The 27,720-nt window shown below is 38.6% G+C and overlaps 2 protein-coding genes across 4 annotated transcripts in view; both read right to left on the bottom strand.

Moving 5' to 3' along the window:
• The window catches only part of tnnt1 (troponin T type 1 (skeletal, slow)), a 37,687-nt gene extending 30,006 nt beyond the window's left edge, over positions 1 to 7,681 (bottom strand). The window contains exon 1 of the mRNA XM_057861576.1: positions 7,578 to 7,681. The gene's annotated coding sequence lies outside the window, so the exon portion shown is untranslated. The remainder of the gene's footprint in view (positions 1 to 7,577) is intronic.
• pih1d1 (PIH1 domain containing 1) lies at positions 307 to 26,638 on the bottom strand. Of its 3 annotated transcripts, XR_009067360.1 has the most exons (12): positions 26,549 to 26,638; positions 23,046 to 23,152; positions 22,675 to 22,732; positions 22,396 to 22,584; positions 21,156 to 21,217; positions 17,677 to 17,758; positions 17,499 to 17,595; positions 15,409 to 15,435; positions 11,532 to 11,610; positions 8,495 to 8,638; positions 7,578 to 7,694; positions 307 to 3,552 (listed from the first exon to the last, which is right to left on the bottom strand). XR_009067360.1 is itself a non-coding variant. In XM_057861572.1 (11 exons), the coding sequence occupies exons 2-11, from the start codon at positions 23,124 to 23,126 to the stop codon at positions 7,659 to 7,661; spliced, it is 855 nt and encodes a 284-aa protein (XP_057717555.1). In that variant the 5' UTR covers positions 23,127 to 23,152; positions 26,549 to 26,638; the 3' UTR covers positions 7,421 to 7,658. The 3 variants fall into 3 exon arrangements, 2 of the variants coding, with proteins under 2 accessions (XP_057717556.1, XP_057717555.1); XM_057861572.1 differs by lacking the exon at positions 307 to 3,552 and having other exon boundaries at positions 7,421 to 7,694; XM_057861573.1 differs by lacking the exons at positions 307 to 3,552; positions 15,409 to 15,435 and having other exon boundaries at positions 3,584 to 7,694.
• Between the last annotated feature and the right edge of the window lie 1,082 nt (positions 26,639 to 27,720).

Raw genomic sequence — 27,720 nt, 5'->3', positions numbered from 1 at the left:
AGCAAAATAAAGGCAGCCTTTTGGAAAGTCAGACTTTTTTTAAAAAATGCAAAATACAAAACGAAACCGAACCGAAACCATGATCCCAAAACCGAGGTTCAAACCGAACCGTGGGCTAACCGAACCGTTGCATCCCTACTATACACACACACATCAAATTACAACACTCTAATATATTGCATTGATGCCTTTGAGAAAGATAGTTCTTACACTGACATCTTAAGTCTTAATGGTTATAATTAGGGCTGTCAAACGATTAAAATTTTTAACCGAGTTAATCACAGTTTAAAAATTAATTAATTGTGATGAATCGCAATTCAAACCATCTCTAAAATATGCCATATTTTTCTGTAAATTATTGTTGGAATGGAAAGATAAGACAAAACGGATATATACATTCAACATACTGTACATAAGTACTGTATTTGTTTATCATAACAATAAATCCACAAGATGGCATTAACATTATTATCATTCTTTCTGTGAAAGGGATCCACGGATAGAAAGACCTGTAATTCTTAAAAGATAAATGTGAGTACAATTTATAGTAATTATGTATTAAAACCCCTCTGTATGTTTCCGTTTTAATAAAATTTGTAAAATTTTCAATCAAAAAAATAAACTAATAGCTCGCCATTCTGGAAGGTAGTGATTTAAATACACAACAAGGTGTCAAGGGCGAGTTAAATAGTATAATTATTATAAATAGTAGATAGTCTGAAATAATCATAAATAGATAAAAAAATCATAAATAGTGTGAAGTATCAACAAATCTAAGACAGCTAAGATAGGCGAAAAATCATTGTGACCCCACTACAAAAATATCTTTTTTTGTTCATTTCATTCATTTTTGTTGTTTGTTTGCTTGCTTTACAACTTTTACATTTGGCGGAAAACACTCAGGTGACTTGAAGTTACGCTCTGAGACCCCCAATTTGGCCAAATTTCAAAATTGTCCTATATGAATGTGTGATACATCATTGGAAAGCTTAAAATCTCAATGTTCTGGGAAAAATTTTGAACAAGAGGTCATGTTAAAAAAAAAAAAAAATTAAACAGCCAAACCCTAACTGGAGGTGAGAGCACACGAGAGCATAACTAAAGACGCCATGATTTTAACGAGATATTATCGCGTATTTACGTTGTTTCATTCCAAAAACTCGTAGCATGTATCACTGAGTGTCAAGACACAGCTGTGGCCATTTACAGCTATGTTTTAGGATTTTGGGGGATTTTATGGGTAAACACAGTAATATAACAAGGGTCGTGATGCAGAAATCGCAGACATCAAGGAGTTGTCGAGATTTTCTTTTTTATATATTTACTCTTTTAAACTTTTTTTCCTTTCAATTTTTCTTTGGATCGATTATTTATTATCTAACAAATCGAGCAAAATGTGACAGTAACAAAAAAAATACAATTAAGTGATAGTTATGAGGTAAATATCCGTGACTTTTTCACTGATGCCATTTTTTTCATTGTGACGTAATTTGTTTAAAAGTTTAAAATATGCGAGTGAATAATTTTTTAAAGTTTTTTTTTTCTTTTAAACGAAATATTAGACATCAATTATTGATTCTAAGCTAAAAATGACAGACATTTGGAATAATAAATATAATTCATTACCTTCTTTTTATGGCTGGGTTCAAACAAAAGCGGTTGCGCGATGTCTGTAAACGGGGTTTTCCAGGGTAAAACGGACAAAGACTAGTTCGGGGGCTTAATGCGCCATGAATCTGCTACGGCAGCATAGACATATTGTTCTATCGAACACAACAGTTCTTTCGGCTTAAAATACAACTTTTTTTTTTTTTTTAAAGAGGGGTGCAACAGCATAAACTGCTTTTTTAGTCTTGTCTATGTTTTCCGCCATATATAGGAAAGTCAATTACATGCAATGACATTTTTTGGCCACCTTAACTCCGCTTTTGGGCGCAGCACATTCCCCACCTACCTAAAAAAGCTTGAAACACTACAGAAAAAGTTATACGTGCCCTAACATGGTCCGAGTTCAATGCTCCAACTAAATTAAATTTTCACCACCACCACCTTATGAGGCTAAAAGAACACAACTACTTTCAAAATGATGACATGATGTATCAGGTCATCCATAAACTAAACCATAAATTAAGTGATCTCATCCCAATCTGTACTCCTCAGCACACAAATACTATCAGAAAAAAAAATCAAATCACTGGGAAAAAAAGAAGGCTAACGTTTACAAGCTTTGGCATTGTGTGCAGAGGACCACAGATCTGGAATAAACTTGACGAAACACTTAAAATGTCACACTCCATCTCCATTTTAAGAAAAAACTGAAAACACACCTCCTTGCAATGAAGGCTTAATATGCTGAGTCTTTGAATAACATTACTAAGGTATCTCTATCAAATCCGATGTATTTAGATTATCAGAATGTTGAAATTTCCTATAGTTAATTGTAGTATGTGTTTGCTGTTCAACTGGGACCCTACTAAAGCTTTAAATAGCTTATTCAGTTTACCTTTCATGCATCTTATCAGATGAACTGTTTGTATATATGACCATGTTCTTGTGTACCATGATATGATGTTTGAATAATCAAACTGAATAATTGTCTATTTTCTGCACCAATCTTTTTTCACACCACCTTACCATGTGACATCACAGGTTACTGTCACACGCACGTGATTCTTATTTGAAGCAAGCCGCAATCAGACAATGGATACTGAATGGATACTGAGCTCACTGAATTGGACATGTCAGACGCAATTACAATCATCATATTTTCTTTTTTTCTTCACACAGCTGCAAATCAGAATTAAATATTGTCTCCTGTAATTCATTTACTGTATGTGTAAAGGTAAAAAGTTCGACAAATATTGGCCAGTATGTTGCAATGCATATTTGCAATATGTTTTTACCAAATTGGATACCACACTAAGGTATATTAAAAAAGAAAAGGAATCACCCCTATATACTAATTGCAGTAGATCACTCCCCCTTTTCAGCAAAAGTATCACAATCACGTTATCCTTTGTTATGTAATCACACAAATGCTGTACTAAAATTTTGCCTTTGCATAACTAGTAATGTACATTTTGGAATGACAAACTCGATGATACTAGTTCTACATACATATTTTTCATTGCGGTTTTGTGGTCCAGTAGAACCAGGGCCAGTGGAATTAATTTGGGTTCTCTGGGTCTGGGCCCAGTGACATAACACCCAATGGAGTCACAAATAAAGTATTTTTAACATTTTTTTTTTATTAATAATCACTTAACAAAATACAAAACTGTACTGCAGTATTGTTTTAAATAAATTCAGATTAGAGCAAAATGTAAGTTGGAGGGGAAAAAGGAAACATTTGCCTGTTCTGAGCAACAGTGAAAATAAATTAAGGTAAATTTTACAAATATGCCTGACAGAACTCAATTACCTTCTGATAAACATTTACTGTAATTATGCATATGTAAATGAATGATGACAAATAGTGACAGAATACATCCTCTTCTGGCTTGCATGCATGACAGGCAAAGTCTTATACCATCTGCCCATTCGGCCTGTCAGCTGGAAATAGATGGAAGGATGAAAACATACTCATTCTTCTTCTGCCCCCCCCCCCCAAATGTGATTACTATGTGTGTTGTGATCGCAAAATAAAGCCAGACATCCAGATTGTGACATTGTAATTAAAGATACACGATAATATCGGTGGCCGATAATTATCGGCCGATAATGGCAATTATGACGTCACACAGATAATCCAGATAATAAAAAATTCAACCGATAATGCAATCCGATAATTATATACTTGATTTAGCCTCCAAATGTGCACAACCGAAGAATTCAGCACACCGCCTCCTCAACCCCTCCCCTCTCTGAAGCCCCTGAGGGAGGAGGGGTTGAGGAGGCGGAGTTACACGACAAGAAATAGTTGATTATGGCGGCTGTTACTAAAAAAACGACGCTCTCGCCATTTGCGAAACATGTACCGCAGAAGTTCCATGAGGCCGAAAGAAAGCGTCTTCATTCAAAACCACTAACCCAGCATCCATTTAAAACTGCATCACAAAGATTTTTGGATCGAATACCAGGCTGCTGCTGCTAGCGGGAATGCTAAAGCTATTGTAAACACTAAGTTAAACTAGGGGCTTGTGACGATACAGAGTCGGGTTGTTTGGGAAAGCAGCACAAGGCGGGTGGTAAACTCGCATCTAAGGCTTAACACCGGCAAGACTGGAGACCGATAGTCGGCAAGTAGCCGTCTTCCGACGGAGCCCACCGCTCTGGCCGGTCCGGCCGGGGCGGGCAAAGCCCGGTTCCCCAGCTTCAGGACCTCCGGCGAACACCCCGGTTTCTCGAGTGTTCCCTCACGGCGTGTGAGCAGAGCCAGGCCCCGAATACGCCGCGGCAAACCGGCCGGTGCGGGCGGATTATCCGGTACGAACGTAGCCGCCGCCGAGACGAGACGAGATTTTTTTTTTTAACCGAAATAACACGAGAGCCAAAGCCCTGGATAAAAAAATAATGCAGTTTATACGACCACCATTCTTCATGAAAAACATGCCAATCACATTTTCACCACTACATTTGGAAAAGTGATGTCCAGTAAGCAAGCTTATCATGACGGCACAGTGGTTAGATGATAATTTAAACATGGAGAAAACGAAGTCAGCCCGTCAATAATCCATTCAGTATGTAAAATGACAAGCGGTCAGATGACTTTGTAATGCTGCCTTTATTTTCGGCTTAACAAAACTCAGGCACAAAACAACACGCACGGAGATGCGAGCTCCAACTGCATCCAAATAGTACTGCCGTTTATCAGTTTAGCTGCTGTAAAGCGAATGTCGCGACTCGTGAGTGCCGCAAATGTAAACAAAGCGCTGCAGAATGGGTACATGACATCTCGCTCTTTTGAGTTAATCATTTTCACAGTGTGCAACGAAGCATATAACACTAGCAATCACTTTTCAAATTAATTGAATTTATTTGTCTGCTCAATTACTGTCACAGTAGATAATCTAAACTTATTGGCACTTATTAACACTTATTATTTTAAATATGCACATTCCTGTTGTAATGAAATAACAATAATATTCTGTAGCCACAAATATTCAAAATATTTTCTTCTTCCAAGTTTTTTTTAGGATTAAGTATAATAATGTATTGCTTAAAATAAGGCTGTTAAGAATATTTTCAGCTAGCTATTTTTCTTCCAAGAAATCTGAGAGAAATACACCTGAAGCGCTGGCAGATAATTTCACTTATTTCCAATAGATTTACACTTAAAACTGACTAGTTTTAAGGAAGTGTGTTTTGCAGTGTATTAATGTTATGTTAGGAATGGCTTACTTTTAAAGGCATTTTTGTGCAACTTAGCTATTTACGCTGAAAGTAATTGTTGCCAGAAGTTTACCATTACACAATGTCAGACAATGTCATTATTTAGATGTTGGAATTGACGACTTGTTCATATTTTATGTTGAAAAAAAAAAGAGCAATAAATTATATTTTTGCACAGTAATATTTTCTTTTGTTTAAAATTTTACATAAATCTTTTAATAGAATTATCGGCTTGACATTATCGGTTATCGGTAGGAATGAGGAGGAAATTATCGGTTATCGGTATCGGTTGAAAAATGTATTATCGTGCATCACTAATTGTAATGTTACCATTTGAATACATGGGGACCTGAGTAGAACTGTACTGCACTGCATCATACTAGGAGTTCTTTATTAGTTACATTAATTATGTATCATATACAGTAGAATCACTAGCTCTCAGAATGATGTTGGTATACAACACTGTAAAATACAACCAATTTTTACAAATTTATTGTTGCACCCAACTAACAGTGATGGCCGAGGATGAAATGAAATGAGTATCTTCCAAAATATATATACAGTGCCGGCCAAAAGTATTGGCACCCAGGCAATTCTGTCAGATAATGCTCAATTTCTCCCAGAAAATGATTGCAATTACAAATGCGTTGGTAGTAATATCTTCATTTATTTTACTAGCAATGAAAAAACACAGAATGAAAAAAAATCAAATCATTATCATTTTACACAATACTCCAAAAATGGGCCAGACAAAAGTATAGGCACCTTCAGCCTAATTCTCAGTAGCACAACCTTAAGACAAAATAACTGCCCACAACCGCTTCTGGTATCCATCAACGAGTTTCTTACAATGCTCTGCTGGAATTTTAGACCACACTTCTTTGGCCGACTGCTCCAGGTCTCTGAGATTTCAAGGGTTTCTTCTCCAAACTGGCATTTTCAGAGCTCTCCACAGGTGTTCAATGGGATTCATTGCTGGCATTCATTGTCCTGCTGGAAGACCCATGATCTCTGAGGGAGACCCAGCTTTCTCACCCGGGGCCCTACATTATGCTGCAAAATTTCTTGGTAGTCTTCAGACTTCACAATGCCATGCACACGGTCAAGCAGTCCAGTGCCATAAGTAGCAAAGCAACCCCAAAACATCAGGGAACCTCCGCCATGTTTGACTGTGGGGACTGTGTTCTTTTCTTTGAAGGCCTCGTTTTTCTTTTCGTGTAAACTCTATGTTGATGCCTTTTCCCAAAAAGCTCTACTTTTGTGTCATCTGACCAGAGAACATTCTTCCAAAACGTTTTTAGCTTTCTCAGTTAAGTTTTGCCAAACTCCAGCCAGGCTTTTTTATGTCTCTGGGTCAGAAGTGGGGTCTTTCTGGGTATCCTACCATAGAGTCCCTTTTCATTCAGACTCCGACGGATAGTACGGGTTGACACTGTTGCACCCTTGGACTGCAGGACAGCTTAAACTTGTTAGGATGTTAGTCGAGGTTCTTTTTCTACCATCCTCACAATCTTTCGTTGAAATCTCTCATCGATTTTTCTTTTCCGTCTACATCTAGGGAGGTTGGCCACACTGCCATGGGCTTTACACTTATTGATGACACTGCGCACGGTAGACACAGAAACATTTAGGTCTTTGGAGGTGGACTTGTAGCCTTGAGATTGACCATGCTTCCCACCAATTTTGCTTCTCAAGTCCTTAGACAGTTCTTTGGTCTTTTTACTTTCCTCCATGCTCAATGTGGTACCATCAAGGACACAGGACAGAGGTAGAGTCAACTTTAATCCATTTTAACTGGCTGCAAGTGTGATTTAGTTGTTGCCACCACCTGTTATGTGCCACAGGTAAGTAACAAGTGCTGTTAATTACACAAATTAGAGAAGTATCACATGGTTTTTCAAAGGGTGCCAATACTTTTGTCCGGCCCATTTTTGGAGTTTTGTGTTAAATGATTTAATTTTTTCCCTCCTTCTTTTTATGTTTTTTCATTGCGAGCAAAATAAATGAAGATATTACTACCAAATTATTTGTAATTGCAATCATTTTCTGGGAGAAATTGAGCATTATCTGACAGAACTGCAGGGGTGCCAGTACTTTTGGCCAGCACAGTAACTTATATTAGATACAATTTATATTGCATGAGAAGACAAAACATTTCTTGTCAGTGTAAATGAGATGTTGTCATACAGAACATGTCAGAAATTGCCATACAGTAAACAATGACCAACCATAATAATAACTCTTACATCATATAAGAATGATGAATTGCTTAACTTCACTCAGCAATTGGTGAGTAAACATGATTCCCGCAGCATCTTCCGTTAATTTCAAGATGACACCACAGGCAAGGTTATTGTGAGGATCTAAATTAGACAGAGAAATGTGCAATGAGATTTCAAAATACAGCATGTGTAAGGTACTTGTATAGAAGGTAAAGATCAAAAGAAGCAACTGGGCAAGAAGGATGAATCTGACAAACACTGGACATCTTTGCAAATACGAACAAAACAGTAAGAATTACGTAGTATAATTCTCATAAAAAGTCTCAAGGTTGTAATTTTTTAATCAAACCTAACACTCTTTGTGAAAACTGACTTTATGATTTGATTGACCCTCTGCTTTAAACTTAAAATGCAAATTGACATTTTTTCCCATTTAAATATCCAGTAAATGTTCAAAAAAAAATTTTTTTTATATAATGTGCATCGATTATAAAGGCACAATCTATAAATGAATGAATTTTCATACACAAGGCGCACCTGGTAATAAGGCACATTTGTGCATCATTGTACTGCAATTCTTAATTTGTTATATTTTAACAGAGGTATAATAGTTTTATTATTATTTTGTTTGAATTCATGTGTATAATGAGTGAGGAATGTGCCTTGAGCACAAAATAGGTTCGAGGTAATTGAGGACAACCATTCAAAAATAAGGCACACTGGATTATAATGTGCACTATCAAGATTTAGGACAAATAAAGATTTGATCTTATTGGCTGCCATTGACCGTGATAAGAAATCCAATCCATTTGAACTGTGAGGGTGGCAGCGAATGAACATAGTTCAAATAGATTGGAGGTCTACTAGCGACGAAATAATTCAAATTCCCCAACATAAAGTTGTAAAGAGTCACATGACTGGACGGCTATCATCGCCTGTACCTGAGTGCTGCTGTTGTATTGCGCCACACTCAGATCCTGGTCCACAAGAAAGGGATGGAAGATGTCAAGATAGTAGAGTGAGGGACGGGCTGTCAACACAAGGCGGTCCTCACCAATGTCGAGCACCAGCGACCGCGATGAAACCTGCAGAAGTCAAATGCTAAAACATTACACTTTTAGGCCTTTAAAAATAGTTTTATCATTTAAAGCAACACTAGGTAACTTTTCAGTTTTGGTCTATTTTAGTGACGCAGGTGGACAAAAATGGTAGTGTTTTGCCTTAAGGAAGACTGCGTTTCCCATAAGGACGAGCGCACAGTGTCGTGAAATCATGATCTGCCGGTCGCCTGCAGATTGAGTGAACGACATTTCTGTTATCAGCGGCTATGTGAAGGATGAATCACTGACGAGTTCTGTTGAAGGGGGTGGGGGGGTCACTCCAGCTAGTGAAAGCCGGGCCAATGTTCACTCTTCAGTGTCTTTTTATCCTGGTAGCCTCCCATTTTCTTTTTCCAGGGTCCCCCCAGGATTGATAAATCTAAATTCAAGACTTTTAAGACCTTTTTAAATGCCATTTCAACTGAAAATTAATAATTTTCTCGCACCCATTATTTAGATCATATTGAATCATATTAAATAAATAAAGCACTCAACATCAAATTCAACCTCAATTACTATGTGTGTTTGACAAAAGAGTGTGTGTGAAAGCAGGCGTTAAATTCCCGGGTCACAGCAGATGGCTGATGACTTAAATATCATAGCAGCGGCCGATGTAACTTCCTCCCTCTTCGCAGTATGAGGAAAAGCGGTAAACAAACATCGCAATTATAAACATAGCAAGCTGGAAACAGCTAAATTAAACTGAAAACATGACCAAAATTAAAATGTCAATTATTATGTCGGGCCGGCCCAGGGTTCTTTCTCGCTAACTTTTGGAAATAACTATATATTAACGATGTATGAATGATAAACTAAGGAATACTTGTTATAAAATAAATAATTTGGATAAAAAAAGAAGGCACTGTATGGTCATTGCAGAGCCAGAGCGTGCCTATACACCCTTTTTAATCTTTCCCTCTGCGAGTCCGCAAAACCGCATCTGTTTATTTATATTTAACAAACTTTTCCAGCGTTATTTCGTTGTGTAAATAAATTTATAATGATCATAAAAAGATGTAGTCTATTTAAACATTAAGAAAATGTGCGTTTTTTTCTGCCAACTGAGAATTCGTTATAAAAGACAGGCTTTTATGCAGACATCGTCACAAATGTTATCACACAAAACGCGGGTCGGGCTTTAATACCCGCAGACCAGTTCGGGTCGGGCTGGACTTTTTAGGCCCGATTTTACCTCTATCTTAAAGTCTTGATGAGCTTAAAAAAAAAAAAAAGAAAAACTTTGTCACGGATATAATTTAGGTTGCACTGAGATGTTCTTGAAAATTAAGACCACGGTGAAAAAATTCCAGACATACAACAGCTAATTTAATACTTTTAATACCTTTAATAATGGAAAACTAAATTCAATGCTTTTTTAATACTTTTAATATCCCGCGGGTACCCTGTTTTTTGTCTCTTCGGACACAATTTTTTGTCTCTTGTTATTCTGGTCTCATTGCAGAATTCGACCGAAAGCGTTTGCATCGACTTCTGTCTTTATAACGAATGGGGAAAGGGACGTAACGTACGCCGTAAAGCAGTCAGCATATTTGTAGTTTTTTTGTGGCAGGGTTCCTGCCACTCTCTTCACAGGTAATTTGTGCCACCGAAAGCAATACAGAACCCCTCAAGATATAAAAGATGTGTCATTCAACTAGTCAGTTGACATATCATCACAAATATTATGAAAATATTTTATAAAGGTTGAAAAGTTACCTTGTGTTGCTTTAATTAAAAAGGAAAAAAGTAGAAATAAAATGTCAGTTCTTTTCATTTCCTGATTTTTTTGTATTTATAAATGAAAATAATTTAAATAAACATTTTAATTACCGTAATTTTCGGACTATAAGCCGCTACTTTGTGTCCCTCATTTTGAATCCTGCGGCCCTGTAGTCTAGGGCGGCTTATTTGCTGACTAACTGACTTCGTTGGCTAACTATATTTATGTCCAGCTCAGATCTTTTACATCTATTCAAAAGTGAGATAATTTGCCGGATGACACAAAATGACATCTGTCATAAGCATTCATTAATGCTCATGGCAGTGTCATATTATAATTATGATAGTCTTATGGCGCCCATGTCAAATAAGGTGTTAAGAAATACACTCGTCAGCCCTACACTTGATGGCTTGACACCATCGCGGACGACCTCCGACAACACGGAGTTACCTTGAAGGATACAAATCTGCTGGCACGAGATCGCCAGTATTCGAGGGGCCTATCTCACCTGGTCAGCTCTACGCAATGGGACGGGGAACCAGCCCCAACGCTCGAGCATGATGATGGTGATGAAATACCATAACAGCAATTAATGAAACAACTGGAACAGTATATGAAGAAATAATTAGCACAGAATATGAATTTTGACTGTTATTTACATCTGTAGTACCGCAATGCATGCTAGGAGGAATGTTGGGTGACAACAGTGTTGGCAGCAGGTGGAGCACTGATGGCCAAATGAAGCTTCTTGAAGCAATGAATGGTGGTTCATTTGGTCTTATGACAGTCTTACGATGCCGATGTTAAATAAAGTGTTGCTGCTTAATATATTTTGGTGGAAATATCCCATAATACAGTGAGGACAACTGTGGCTTATAGTCCATTGCGCTTATCTATGAACAAATGCCATTTTTGTGCCAAATTTGTTGGGTGCGGCTTATAGTCAGGGGCGCTTTATAGTCCAAAAATTACGGTAAATAGGAAGGTATTTTCTGATAATTCATTGGCTACCATTGATGGCGCTAGATGTCCAATCCATTTGGACTTGGGCATTCATTTATCACCTTCCAGTAAAAATGGACTGGAAATCTATTGCCATGAATGGCAGCAAATGATTTCAATGAGTAGTCCTATCAAGGGTTTACGTGAGTCTCTTACCACACCAGGCAACTTTATTTCTGCAATCAGGTGCTCAGGGACACCAGAGGGTGGCTCCACAAACAAGGTGAATTCTGGTCTGAGGAAATTTCAAAATGAGGAGAGGTTATAAAGAATTACGGGGGCATTTAAACAGTCAGGGATACACAAGCTGAAGAAAAATTCTGAAATAGTGAGCCAACATTACAGACATTATTTCTGAACATACTTTTTCCCATGGAAGTAAATCTGTGCCACTAGAGTTTGAATCTGATTTTCTTACACTCCGCCTCCCGCCCTCATCAAAATTCAGTTACAAATTCACAAAAATTCAGTTGCAAAAAATTCAGTAGCCAAAAATCACAACATGCTGTGACCAACTTTAATGTTCTGTCCGTTATGATAGTCACTTAAGACATTGCTGAGTGAACGTTTTCTGCTGCTGCTGCTTCCTCTACTATTCCGCAGGATGACACCAAGGGCTCTTTTACATTAGACCAGGGGTCGGCAACCCAAAATGTTGAAAGAGCCATATTGGACCAAAATAACAAAAAACAAATATGTCTGGAGCCGCAAAAAATTTGAAAGCCTTAAATAAGCCTAATTATTAAGGCAACACATGCTGTATGTATCTGTATTAGCTATATTAGCCTACTATTACAATTACTAAGTCGGCAAAAATACATAATGAGCCTTCATGATTTAATGTTTATTTTCCCTGCAGTGCATCCAACGTACCACGTGACTACTCTGTTGTAGATGCCACGTCAAGTTTAACTTCATTACAATATTAATTGTTTCATTGCTTTATGGAATTAAAGCAATAAAGAAATCTGATTTTTGAGGTCATTTTTATTTAGGTTTCGAAAAACAACAAAGTGGAATGTGCTTAACATACCCCTTCTTTGGGCATGTCTTTTCTTTCTTCTTGATTTTCTTTTTCATCTCGGTTTTGTTTTTGAAGTCTGCAAATAGGTGTTCTGATATGTTGATGAATGTCTCTTTCATATACTCAAAATCTGTAAACGGTTTTCTGTGCTTTATTATCTCCCAGGTTGCAACAAAACATGCAGCAGTTGTGGAGTTTGGCAATGCAATCCTCTTCTTAAATCTATTTTTGAGCTCCTCTAAGTTTTTCAGAAGTAATGGAATCGCACTTTTTCTTTCACTCCCAACTCGGTACTCGGCTGCTGGTTTTTTTTCAATAGCCACCTGCCTGGCATCCCACCCTGCTGATAGAAACGTGCGTCACAGGCTATGACGCAAATCTTCGTTGACAGAAATGTTGAAATTTAATATTTATTCTACACATTTTTACAGCATTGGAAAACGTTAAGAATGTTTGTGTCATTTTTTTTCTCCTACAGAAACCATATCAAAACAAAAAATATACTTCCCTCAACCATCTTTTTCCATTTTCAACCATTTTTGAAAATGCTCCAGGAATCCACTAGGGCAACACTAAAGTGCCGCATGCGGCTCTCAAAACACTGGTTGCCGACCCCTGCATTAGAGGACCAGGGTCCAGTTGTAGAGCTACCTCGCAACAGCATTTGCAAATGGCTTGTTGAAAAGGTTCAGCATTCACACTGCGCCAACCAAACTTCCCGAGTAGCATCACCTGGACGAAGGGTGCACTCATTGATTGGACAAATACAAGAAGAAATACTTCCCTCCTGGGGGGGGATGGAGCGTGCAACTTCACAATGTAGCATAAATTAAGTCGCCGATCAGCCAGCGGTGGGGTTGCTTACTCCTGACTTGATGCCGAACGAACTGGAGTATACAAAAATGCAAGTCACACAGGCGCATCTCTCTCACTTTCGTGACTTTTTGGATTGTCAAATTGTCGCCATTTCCGTGAGAGCAAGACTCACTATTGTTTATTTTGGATAGCATGTGAGCTGTACTTAAGCTTCCAAGTGCACTGTGTGTACCATCACAGCCTGAAGATCACACCTTCATGCTGTGACACAGCACGTAAAGTAGCAAAAGCACACCCTGCTCCGGTTGCATTCACAAGCGAAGCAGGGTGCGCTTAAAACGGACCACGACCCCCGATTTTTGAGCAGACCAGAGTTTGTTTGTGTGGTCCTAACTAGAGTTTGGATGCACGTTATCATTTACAAAAAGAAGCAGTCTATCTGAGAAAAAGTGCTGAACAGTGCTAGTGTGAAAGCGCCCTAAGACTGCATTCAGACTGTAGCCACGTCTGATTCTGATCTGATTCCTCCTAAAATCTGATCTTTAGGTCTGACTGTTCACACTATTTTTCAACAAGTGTCAAAAATGCCTGTTCAAACGAGGCTAAATTGTTGACACATCTGACAGGTTGCTGTGATAACGAAAAGTCATCCAACATAGAGTGACACCAAAGGGAGTGAAATCCAAGCTAAGCTGTTCAGACTGTGAGCATCTTGTCAATATCTGATTTAAAAGCACCTCCTGTATGTGGTTTCAATCAGTCTCGCAAAAATCAGATTTCTGTGCTTTGGGACTGTTCATAATACAAAAGAGCCATCCAGATTCTGATTTTGGCTTCCAGTCTGAACAAGGCCTTATAACCTTTAGTCCGTGTCACATGACCCGAGGAGCAACCTTACTTGATTGCCTAGACCAGGGTTCCCCAAACTTTTTCCTGTGAGGGCCACATAACCCTTCTCTTCTCTGATGAGGGGCCGGGGTCAGTTTGTAACAGAAAAAGTGTGACGATTGCAGGAGTGCCTAAATGTAAAAATGTATTGTTTTTCAGAAAGCCACAATCAAATAACCCTTTCTGGATTCTTCACGGAACCAAAGTAAATAAAATAAAAATGATATAATATAGTATAATATAATATAATATAATTAGGGCTGTCAAACGATTAAAATTTTTAAGCGAGTTAATCAAAGCTTAAAAATTAATCGATTTAATCGCAATTCAAACATCTCTAAAATATGCCTTATTTTTCTGTAAATTATTGTTGGAATGGAAAGATAAGACACAAGACGGATATATACATTCAACATACTGTACATAAGTACTGTATTTGTTTATTATAACAATAAATCAACTAGATGGCATTAACATTAATATTCTGTCAAAGCAATCCCTGGATAGAAAGACTTGTAGTTCTTAAAAGATAGATTTTAGTACAAATTATAGAAATGTTATGTTAAAACCCTTCTTAATGTCTTCGTTTTAATAAAATTGGTAAAATTTTCAATCAAAAAAATTAACTAGTAGCTCACCATTGTTGATGTCAAGAATTACACAATGCTCATGGTGCATAAAATCAGTCGCACCCAAGCGCCAGCAGAGGGAGACAAAAAACACAAGTAACAAGTGGACATGACACTGCTGTCATTTTAATCTGTTTGAGCGGGGCATATGCGTTAATTGCGTCAAATATTTTAACGTGATTAATGAAAAAAATTAATTACTGCCCGTTAACGCGATAACTTTGACAGCCCTTAATATAATATAATATAATATAATATAATATAATATAATAATACTGTATTAATTAAATAGATAATAACCAAATAACCATTGCTCAGTTCTTCACAGAAAAAAAGCCAGGACATAAATAACTCTATTGGGAAAAAAAAAAAAAAAAAAAAATTTTTTTTTTTTTTTTTTACAATTTTTTTTTTTGTTTTGTTCAGGGGGCTGGACCAAATGTGGCTGCGGGCCGTATCCGGCCCGCGGGCCGTAGTTTGGGGACCCCTGGCCTAGACGTTTGATGAAATCAGACAGGGATTAATTGCTTCTCCCTGGCTACCCGGATGCTGCGAATGAGATTTTTGTGACTAAATTTTTGCAACTGGAATTTTTGTGATAGAATTTTTTTGGCTAAATTTTGATGATTCACGTTCAAACTCTGATGGCATAGATTTTCCATACTTTCATATTTACCTTCTTGCCTCTGAAGGGGAGGTCTCCCTACAAAAGGAGGAAAGGAACACGGGGAATAAATCTCAAAATAAGTTTGCATATAATGCCTGGCTCAGGTTAGATATTATTATATACAATAAGTAGAGGTTAGGGAAATTTTCGATTTTTAGATTATCATCCAAATTCCGATTATTGAAATATGTCAAGTAAAGCGAGACTAAAATACAGTCAGTGCAGTCTTAGGGACACAATGAGGAACGGACAGAGAGTAAACATCGTGGTTGTCATTACCCGGGTAATGACAAGCATGATGTTTACGCTCACAGTGAACCAAGCAAACCTAATTAACTTTTTATCTAATTTACCCCTAAATTGGATAAATATTGACTTGAATCTATCTTTAAAACAGATTTAAAACTTTCACATGTCGAAAGCAGAAGGGAAATTATGGAATAACGGGAGCAATTTCAACAACTTTAACGGATGATTCACAACATTAAATTGTGGAAGCGATCGCTATATTTATTTAGTTTTTTGAATCCCCCGCCATGAAAATGAGTGACTTCCGGCTTCGGTCTTGCATTGAGGAAGAGGAGGGCGCTGTGACGTGTACGGTAGAAGGCGCCCTCTTCACTAAACAGCGTAATGTTGTGTATGAGGACGAAGGATTCAGCTGATTTTGCGGATTAATACATTTATTTTTCGCATTTAGCCAGCCAAACAGCTGCAGAAAAATCATTCGGTATGAGGGAGAGGCGTATGCGCTTTTTTGGAGTTTCAAAAGGTTCCCATTCACCGTGGATATTGGCCAAAACAAGCCCGACTACTGTGGGACCATTGGACTTACGAGGAAGTGAGTAAACATCTTGTTTAGTATTATGTCAAATATTAATACAGTTATTACAAAGTAAACACTACAAACTTTTTTTAAATATAGGACTACTTACGTTTGATCATTGATAGGCATGTAAAAAGCTCTCCTCATGCACATTAGCTGCACGTTAGCTGCACAACAACTGCAGCCACCCTCCTCCTGGGAACGAACTGTAAATTGCTCTCCGCCGGGCGGTTTGCCGATCCGCAAAGACAATAGACAACCCAGTCGTCATGTCAAATAATCCAGGCTAGTTATGTGTGATTTTCCGCTTCGAAGACTTTGAAACATCACTCGGTTCGGGTTAGCATGTCGGCTAGCTGTCACGCCTTTTGGTTTGTTTACATTCTCCAAAGTCGGGGAAGGGAAATGACATATGTCCGATTCATGACCATGCCATTTATTTAGCAATTGGGGAAAATACTTGGATAAAAAGAATATCCTGTAAAAATATTGAAGTAAAGAGACAGAAACTATGACATTTTGCAGCTCTCTTCGTCGTGTTTTCCTCGTTGTGAATAGTTCCCCCTCGACGGGCTGACTGGTCCTTCTCAAGCCATTTATATAGCTATTGGGGGAAAATACTTGGATAAAAAGAATATCCTGTAAAAATATTGGAGTAGAGAGACTGAAACAATGACATTTTGCGGCTCTCTTCGTCGCGTTTTCCTCGTTCTGAATAATTCCCCCTCAATGGGCTGAATAGTAAAACCGATGAGCCCAGTCTACCACTGACGTCATCCACCTGTTGGGGACGCTAAAGCCCTATATTGATAGGCGTGGCTAACCGGCAGATTAAAAGACTAATTTCTCGTCATCTGTGCTTTGCTAAATTTTTGTATATTGTCGAATCGTCTCAAAATATGATTCTTCAATAAGTATTTATTATAGTGTTTGAGCTCCTGCGGAATGTAAACTGCTAATTATAATGTAAAGAAAATGGTGATGGGGTAGTGGAAGAGTTGACGTCACGTGTGTTGTTCAACCTGCTAGCTGCCATTGACAGCGATAGAAACCCATCACTTTGGCTTGGTGGGCGGGCAGCGATTGTTTAATCAATCGAAGCCCCCCAGTTTAAATGACTAAAGCACTAAAACATGATCCTTCAATGCCAGCCATCCTAGTTAAAATTGATTCCATGTGTATTGCTGTCAATGGCAGCGTATGAGTTAAAAAGATACTTGGCTGGCCAATTGCTAATTTAATTTTTGTCTGGTTACTTGTCAGCGAGACTTACGGCGGTTGCAGCTCTTGAATAACTGGCTTGCTTTTTGTGCGAATGTTCTGCTCGCTGACTGACCCCAAGAACTTTCTGTTCTTCAGTACCTTCCATTCTGAAAAAAAAAAGCAACAACCGCAAGCTTCAAAATTTGTACATCCAAAATGAGGATGGGATTTTACACAGGCACACTTACCTCTACTAAGCTCAATGTTGTATTTGTTCTCTAGACCTTCCAAAGACACCATAATAACAAATTGTTGGAACAATGGTTCCTTCTACAAGACAGATATCAGCATAGGTGTGAGTGTGTGCGTGAATGGTTGTGTGTCTCCTTGTGCCCTGCGATTGGCTGGCAACCAATTCAGGGTGTCCCCTGCCTACTGCCCGAAGTTAGCTGGGATAGGCTCCAGCACCTCCGCGACCCTCGTGAGGAATAAGCGGCATGGAAATTGAATGAATGTATAAATATTTGTTTTATTACATATTCATAAATTATTAGGTGCATTTGAAGGGAAAAACACATTACAAGCAGTCAGAGAACGTAATTGAAAAAAAACCAAATTTCATTAATAGTTAAATGAGCTACACCAGTGGTTCTTAACTTGGGTTCGATCAAACCCCAGAGGTTTGGTGAGTCAGTCTAAGGGGTTCGGTGAAGGTTAAGACACGCAGGGCCCTTTTTTTGGATGCTGAAATCAAGGCAAAGTTGTGTTTTAGACCAGGTTTTGGATTGGTTAGCCCCCAATTTACAAGCTTTATACTAATTCTTTCAACTGCTAGTCCTCTATCTGACGGGAGAAGAAAATGGTTTCCTCCATGGAAGGTAGACTTTCACTTAGTATGAGGAAGTACAAAAGACCTACGGGTAACGTGCACTGCATTTAAATAAAAAAACTAACATTTGCGTCACATTTCACGCCATGAAAATAGTATGTGAGGCAAGGATGTGATAGAATGAGAATGTCGACATGAAAACAAAAATAGAAACGGTGTGAAATAATTCCAGTTTAATTTCATTTTCCAATGTGAAAAGCAAATCAAAAGCCAAAATTATTTGTTGTAAATTCACAGTTTATTGGATTTGTGAGAAGATTCATGTTTTAACAAAATGACTGTGTAAAAAATTGGCAATCTTTTTGTGGAATTTTGATATCACTTGAGATTTAAACATGACAGAAACTGCAAGGTCAAGGTTAATGCAACCAAGCAGATTTAATATTGAACAATATTATACCTTATTACTATATTCCTCCAACTTTGAATGAAAATTTCTACAGTGGTATGAAAAAGTATCTGAACCTTTTGGAATTTCTCACATTTTTGCATAAAATTACCATCAAATGTGATCTGATCTTTATCAAAATCACACAGATGAATAAACAGTGTCTGCTTTAACTAAAAACACCCAAACATTTATAGGTTATCAGATTTTAATAAAGATTAGTATGCAAACAATGACACATGGGGAAAAAATAAGTAAGTGAACCATCACATTTAATATTTTGTGGCCCCCCTTTGGCAGCAATAACTTCAACCAGACGCTTCCTTTAGCTGCAGCTCAGTCTGGCACATCGATCAGGACGAATCTTGGCCCATTCTTCTCTACAAAACTGCTGTAGTTCAGTCAGATTCCAGGAATGTCTGTCATGAATCGCTGTCTTTAGGTCATGCCATCTCAGTGGGCTTCAAGTCTGGACTTTGACTTGGCCATTCCTGAACGTGTATTTTGTTCTTTTGAAACCATTCTGAAGTTGATTTAATTCTGTGTTTTGGATCATGGTCTTGTTGCAGCATCCATCATCTTTTTACCTTCAACTGTCTGACAGATGGCCTCAGGTTTTACTGCAAAACATCCTGATAAACTTTTGAATTCATTCTTCCATTAATGACTGCAAGTTGTCCAGGCCCTGAGTTAGCAAAACAGCTCCAAATCATGATGCTCCCTCCACCATGCTTCACGGTGGGGATGAGATGTTGATGTTGGTGAGCTGTTCCATTTTTCCTCTTCTCATGGCGTTGTGTGTTACTCCCAAACAATTCAACTTTGGTTTCATCAGTCCACAAAATATTTTGCCAAAACGTCTGTGGAGTGTCCAAGTGCCTTTTTGCGAACATTAAACGAGCAACAATGTTTTTTTAGACAGCAGTGGCGTGCTCCGTGGAGTCCTCCCATGAACACCATTTTTGGCCATATTTCTACATATAGTTGATATATGCACATAGATATTGGACCGTGTCAGTGATATCTGTAAGTTTTTAGCAGACACACTAGGGTTCTTTTTTACCTCTCTAAGTATTCTGTGCTGAACTCTTGGTGTCATCTTTGGTGGATGGCCACTCCTTGGGAGAGAAGCAACAGTGCCAAACTCTCTCCATTTGTAGACAACTTCTCTGACTGTCGATTGATGAACATTCACTTTTAAACTTTTAGAGATGGTTTTGTATGCTTTCCAAGCTTTATACAAATCAACAATCCTTGATCGCGGGTCTTCAGACAGCTCTTTTGACCGAGCCATGATGCACATCATACAATGCTTCTCATCAAGACAATTCTTACCAGGTGTGTGTTCTATAGTGGGCAGGGCAGCTTTAAACCACTCATCAGTGATTGGGCACACATCTGACTTAAATTTTTTGGTAAAAATTGGTTTCAATTGCTCTTTAAGTCTCCTTAGGCAGAGGGTTCACGTACTTACTTTTCCCCCTTCTGTCATTGTTTGCATGCTATCCTCATTTAAATATGAAAACCATAGATGTTTGGGCAGTTTTAGTTAAACCAAACACAGTTTTTACATCTGTGTGATTCTGACAAAGATGAAATCACATTTAATGGTGATATTATGCAGAAATGTGAGAAATTCCAAAAGGTTCAGATACTTTTTCATACCACTGTAAGATATACGCATAGGGCTAGTCTTGGTTTAGTGGTCTGATGATGCTGCAGGCATAAAGGTAAAAACATACTTTTTGGCCTGTTTAAAAATATGCTGTCTAAATGAGAAGAAATTTGAACGGAAATTCACTTGAGTTTTACCTCACTAGCTTAAGATTTATCGATTTTGAATTTGAAAAAAAAAAAAAAGTTTTTTCTAATTCCGAAGGGTTCCATGAATGCACTTGTGAAACTCATAGGGTTAGGTACCTATAGCAAGGTTAAGAACCACTGATCAACATCATCATACAGAGAACAATATGTTCTAATCATGTACATTCAAAATAACTTTTGCATTAGCTAGTGGAGGTATACTGTATTTACTGGGATGAGGCTTCTGCCTTTGCTGTGTTGTGTGGGAAAAAAAGTGTTTATTTTGCCATGCATGTACAGTTAATGTATTATTTCACATTTTTATCACCTGAAGCAGGGTTCACCAAATCTGGACCTCGATGCCATCTATCCTGTCGTGTTTTCCACGTCTCTCTCCCCCAACACACCTGAATCAAATGATTATGTCATCAGCAACTTCTCCAGAAGCCTGGTAATGATCCTGATTATTTAATTCAGGTGTGTTGGAGGAGGGAGACATGGAAAACACGACATGAAAAGTGGCTCCGAGGTCCGGATTTAGTGAACCCAGACCTAAAGAGTTCTTTATGTCTCTTGTAGTCAAACTCACCATGAAATCACACGGTGTTCCGTGTGATTTCATGGTGAGTTTGTTAATTTCACCATACCTGACACTTCTGGAAAAAGTCCTGATTGATTACCACGTCATACGCTGTACACCCCTGAGAGTCTGAATAGAAAAACGTGAAATTTAGGCACTATACAGCAAGCTTTTTGCACAGTAGTTTTACTACATGGAAAATTAATAGAAATGAGAAGTAGTATACAAGAAATACAGTGCCCTCCATAATTATTAGCACCCCTGGTTAAGATGTGTTTTTTAGCTTCTAATAATTTTTTAAAAATTCAAATAATATGGGACCTTAATGAGAAAAAAAGAGAAAAATCCAACCTTCAATACAAGTGCATTTATTCAGTGGGGGAAAAAATCCCACAAGAAGAAATAATTATTTGACATAAAATAATGTGTGTCACAATTATTAGCACCCCTGGCGTTAGTACTTTGTACAACCCCCTTTTGCCAACAAACCAAGGTCTGGGGACTGAGATGGCCATGGAAGAAGCTTGATTTTGTGTCTGGTGAACCATTTCTGTGTAGATTTGGCCATATGTTTAGGGTCATTGTCTTGCTGAAAGACCCAGTGACGACCCATCTTCAGCTTTCGGGCAGAGGGCAACAGATTTTGATTTAAAATGTCCTGGTATTTTAAAGCATCCATGATGCCATGCACCCTAACAAGGTGCCCAGGGCCTTCGGAAGCTAAACAGCCCCACAGCATCACTGACCCACCCCCATACTTCACAGTGGGTATGAGGTGCTTTTCAGCATGCGCATCTTTCGTGGCACGCCAGACCCACTTAGAGTGTTTGTTGGCAAAAAGCTCAATCTTGGTCTCATCTGACCAAAGCACACGGTCCCAGGCGTCAACTGGGACCGTGTGCTTTGGTCAGATGAGACAAAGATTGGTGCTAATATTTGTGACATACATTATCTGATGTCAAATAATTATTTCTTTATGTGGGATTTTTTCCCCCACTGAATAAATGCACTTGTATTGAAGGTTGGATTTTTCTCTTCTTTTCCATATCTTTTTCAGGGGTGCCAATAATTATGGAGGGCACTGTATATACAAGAAAAGTAGTAATACAAAATAATGGGATTCCTGAGGAGTGAGTGGATTAAAAAAACTAAACCCAGTCCAATTTTTTGGTTAAATAAAAGACACTTAAACAAATCATTTAAATTCTTTTACACATTTAATGTAACCTGTAACTCTATAAGCAATTTAGATTTATATCAGCAAAAAATGTTTTTAATATGAGGTCATGAATTAAAGGGTTACGAACTGTTGTCCACTTCAGTGTGTGGCTCCCCGAGGCTCATGGGAACTCTGTAGCCACTGGGATCTTCTGATTGGAGCAAGTCCAAAAGTTTTTCTCTGGAGAGCTCCGGTGGAGCGGGAAGTAAGTTTGACTGACAGATGTTGACAAAGACCTTCTCCTTGCTGGGCTCTGATGTTGTCTTCACACATATTCCTGAGAGGAAAAACATACTAGCATTTGTCACTTTTATCACTTTGCATTTTTGTTACTTGGTATAATTTGAGTTGTGAATCTATTACTCACCGGGTTGCGGCCGAATAACTTTGGTATCTGGATTTGCGGTCTGCATATTTCCTATTGTCTGAAAATAGAAGTATTATAATTACAGACCCAATAGAAAATAAGACAACATATTGAATAAAAAGGCCACACGTTATTTGAATGCTTATTACACAATACCGGTCATGAAAATGAACGAATGTTTATGACAGATTTAATGAAGTGTCCTAACCCTAATCCTAACTCAAATACATTTGAAATTATGTCAACTTTGCATATAGTTTACTGAATTAAATTTAATGACATTTGTCATAAGCATTCATTCATATTCATGAAAGGTGTAATGATTATGACATTCTTAAGACAGTGTTGTGATAAGGTTCCAAAACTTTCACCTGTGATAACAGCTGCTGATAGAGGTCTTCTTGCTGCTGTAACTCCATCTCAGAGTTGAGAAGGGTCGAGTCAGTCGCCATGGTTGAATCAAATGTACCAAACAATCCTGTGGTTAGACATATAAACTATCAAATGCAAAAACATAGACTTCATAATAGTTTTTGAAGTCTATGGCAAAAAAAACATTAAATCCCAGTGCTTTTCAAATAGTGGGGAGCAAGTGTGAGTCTGCGAAACATAGCTATAATAAAGTGTAATTGTACAGTGGGGCAAATAAGTATTTAGTCAACCACTAATTGTGCAAGTTCTCCCACTTGAAAATATAAGAGAGGCCTGTAATTGTCAACATGGGTAAACCTCAACCATGAGAAACAGAATGTGGAAAAAAAACAAAAAATCAGATTGTTTGATTTTTAAAGAATTTATTTGCAAGTCATGGTGGAAAATAAGTATTTGGTCAATACCAAAAGTTCATCTCAATACTTTGTTATGTACCCTTTGTTGGCAATAACGGAGGCCAAAGGTTTTCTGTAACACTTCACAAGCTTTTCACACACTGTTGCTGGTATTTTGGCCCATTCCTCCATGCAGATCTCCTCTAGAACAATGATGTTTTGGGGGTGTCGTTGGGCAACATGGACTTTCAACTCCCTCCACAGATTTTCTATGGCGTTGAGATCTGGAGACAGGCTAGGCAACTCCAGGACCTTGAAATGCTTCTTACAAAGCCACTCCTTTGTTGCCTTGGTTGTGTGTTTGGGATCATTGTCATGCTGAAAGACCCAGCCACATCTCATCTTCAATGCCCTTGCTGATGGAAGAAGATTTTCACTCAAAATCTCGCAATACAAGGCCCCATTCATTCTTTCCTTTACACAGATCACTCGTCCTGGTCCCTTTGCAGGAAAACAGCCCCAAAGCATGATGTTTCCACCCCCATGCTTCACAGTGCGTATGGTGTTCTTCGGATGCAATTCAGTATTCTTTCTCCTCCAAACACGAGAACCTGTGTTTCTACCCAAAAATTCTATTTTGGTTTCATCTGATCCTCTTCTGGATCATTCAAATGGTCTCTAGCGAACGGCAGACGGGCCTGGACGTGTACTTTCTCCAGGAGGGGGACACATCTGGCAGTGCAGGATTTGAGAACCTGGCGGCGCATTGCGTTACTGATAGTAGCCTTTGTTTCTGTGGTCCCAGCTCTCTGTAGGTCATTCACTAGTTCTGTGATTTTTGCTCACCGTACTTGTTATCATTTTGACGCCACGGGGTAAGATCTTGCATGGAGCCCCAGATCAAGGGAGATTATCAGTGGTCTTGTATGTCTTCCATTTTCTAATAATTGCTCTCACTGTTGATTTCTTTACACCAAGCGTTTTACCTATTGCAGATTCAGTCTTCCCAGCCTGGTGCAGGTCTACAATTTTGTCTCTGGTGTCCTTCGACAGCTCTTTCGTCTTGGCCATAGTGGAGTTTGGAGTGTGACTGACTGAGGTTGTGGACAGGTGTCTTTTATACTAATAATGAGTTAAAAGAGGTGCAATTAATACAGGTAACGAGTGGAGCCTCGTTAGAACAAGTTAGACCTCTTTAACTGCCAGAAATCTTGCTTGTATGTAGGTGACCAAATACTTATTTTCCACTGTAATTTGGAAATAAATTCTTTAAAAATTAAACAATGTAATTTACTGTTTTTTTCACATTCTGTCTGTCATGGTTGAGGTTTACCCATGTTGACAATTACAGGCCTCTCTAATCTTTTCAAGTAGGAAAACTTGAACAATTGATGGTTGACTAAATACTTATTTGCCCCACTGTATATCCACTGCATTAGAAGACGTGCTCATTATCAGCTTTTATGTAGAACACTTAACAAAAAATCATATAAGAAAAACAATAATACAACAATCACTTGTTGTCCATCTAAATATCATATAACCATCAAAAGTCAGACTACACCATCAAATGGTCACCAGTCTATGATGCGAATGCTAGCTGCCACCCTCCCAGGTCAAATGGATTGGACGTCTATGGCCGTCAGTGGCAGTCAACACTAGGCAATGAGGTAATTTTGGGCCATTTAAGGTCATTTACCTGTTGATTTTAAGTTACGTCCCGTTGATTTTGGGGTATTTTATAAGTTACTTCCTGTTTAAGTTACAGAACAGGAAGTGACCTGGGAATCACCCAAATGAATAGGCAGTTACTCAAACTCAACAGGAAATGACCCGTAAATGCCCTAAAATGAACAGCAAGTGACCTGTAAATGCCCTGAAAATCCGACAGGATGACTGTAAATGCTCTGGTTTTGAATGTACGAACGTTCCCAGTCTAAATGGATTGGGCGTCGAGCACCATCAATGCAGCCTAAGAGTTAACTGAGACACTATTATGGTGGAAGATTTTGGTAGCAACTTGTTGGTTGCTTTTATTAATTTATTTTTTAAACATTGACACCTTTTTAAAACGATATCTCGATTCTTGGCAGGAGCATATCGATAACCTTTTGGGATACAAGATATCACGATACATCACAATTTTGACGTTTTGTCACACCCCTACTTTTTACACTCACATTTTGTAGTGGAAATTAAAGACTTGTTACACCTTTAAACAAGAACAGCAAACACCTTAACTTCCCGTAAAAGTCCTGAACAGTATTGGTGACAAAGTGCAGCCTTGTTGGGAGTCCAGACATCACTGAAAGCAAATCTGACCTAGTGGATTAAACACTGACACTGGTTGTACAGGGACACAGCAGGGTTATTTGAGGGGGTCCAGTTGTTCACAAAATAAAAGTACGTCGAACATGTAATGTGTTTCAATTCAAAATCGCATTTAATATAATCAGGAATCTAAAGGGGTGACATTTGTTCATTCGCTGACAGCCCTCCCACTTCAAATGAATTGGACGTCTATTGTCGCCAATGGCAACCAATGAGTTAAGAAGTGTATATTACCACCCCGGCACTTGACTGGCAATTAACTACCAAATATTTCACTAAGTAGCCTTATAGGATAGGTTCCTGCTTATGACTCTAAAGAACCAAATAAAGCATTTATTAATTACTAACCATTAACTTCAATAAAGCATCTACCTGACATAAAATAAGTTATTTAAATAAAGGTCTTTGTAGGAGGAAAATTAAATCAACGTGCAAATTCTCCATTATTCTTAGTTAGTGTGATTAAACGTGCCCCGTTTTATTCCACTTTCACACAGCGCAATTGGATAAATGTGATCAAAGTAAATAACAGACCCACAATAATAGTAGTAGTAATAATAATAATAATAATAATAAAAACTCCACTCAAATAATCATCACCGGAGCTCTTTAGCAAAAAAGCAAAACAAAGTACGTTGCTACAACAGTGAGGGACAGGCACAGCAGCTAAGCTAAAGCTAAAGGATGTAAAGGAACAACGCCGCTCTGCGTTGTTAAAATCTAATATTCACTCGCATTCTTGTACCTATTGTTAAAAAGCGTGAAAAGCACAATACCGTAGTTCTGAAATTTTGGACACACGCTGTCTCTTTATGTTACATTACACCGGAATGATGTCAGTCAGGAAGCACAAGTGTTCAAACAATACATTTCCGTGCTGGACCTTCAGAATAAAAGCATTACATCTGGAAAAGCATTAAGATAAGCAATATTTTATTGATGATAAATTATGGTAAAATTGTTTTGTTTTTAATTTTATTTATTTATTTTAAAAGTGATTGCTAAAACAAATCACCATTTTAAAAAGTCCAGTAAAGTTTATTCTGGGGTGCTAGAGAAGAGAGTATGTGGGGAAGTCGAATCTCGGATTCAGGAGGAGCAGTGTGGTTTTCGTCCCGGCTGTGGAAAAGTGGACCAGCTCTACACCCTCGGCAGGGTCCTCAAGGGTGCATGAGAATTCGTCCAACCGGTTTACATGTGTTTTGTGGATTTGGAGAAGGTGTTTGAATGTGTCCCTCGGGGAGTCCTGTGGGAGGTGCTTCGGAAGGACGAGGTACCGAGCCCATTGGTAAGGACGGTTCGGTCCCTGTACGACCGATGTCAGAGTTTGGTCCGCATTGCCGTCAGTAAGTCGAATTTGTTGCCTTTGAGGGCTGGACTCCGCCAATGTTGCCCTTTGTCACGGATTCTGTTCATAACTTTTATGGACAGACTTTCTAGGCGCAGCCGAAGCATTGAGGGCATCCGGTTTGGTGGCATCAGCATTGCATCTCTGCTTTTTGCAGATGATGTGGTGCTGTTGGCTTCTTCAAGTCGTGACAGCTCTCACTGGAGCGGTTCGCAGTTGAGTGTGAAGCGGTTGGGATGAAGATCAGCGCTTCCAAATCCGAGACCATGGTCCTCAGTCCGAGGGTGGCGCTCTCTGGGTCAGGGATGAGACCCTGCCCTAAGTGGATGAGTTCAAGTATGTTGGGGTCTTGTTCACTAGTGAGAGCAAGAGAGACCGGAAGATCGACAGGCGGGTTGGTGCAGCCTCTGCAGTCATGCGGACTCTGCACCGGTCCATTGTGGTGAAGATGTAGCTGAGCTCAAAGGCGAAGCTCTCGATTTACCAGTCGAGCTACGTTCCTACCCTCACCTATGGTCACAAGCTGTGGGTCGTGACCCAAAGAACAAGATCCCACATACAAGCGGCCGAAAGGAGTTTCCTCCTAAGGGTGTTCGGGCT

Source organism: Corythoichthys intestinalis, chromosome 16 (genome assembly GCF_030265065.1).
Source record: "Corythoichthys intestinalis isolate RoL2023-P3 chromosome 16, ASM3026506v1, whole genome shotgun sequence".
Taxonomy (NCBI): domain Eukaryota; kingdom Metazoa; phylum Chordata; class Actinopteri; order Syngnathiformes; family Syngnathidae; genus Corythoichthys; species Corythoichthys intestinalis.
This window is presented reverse-complemented; position numbering and strand designations above follow the sequence as displayed.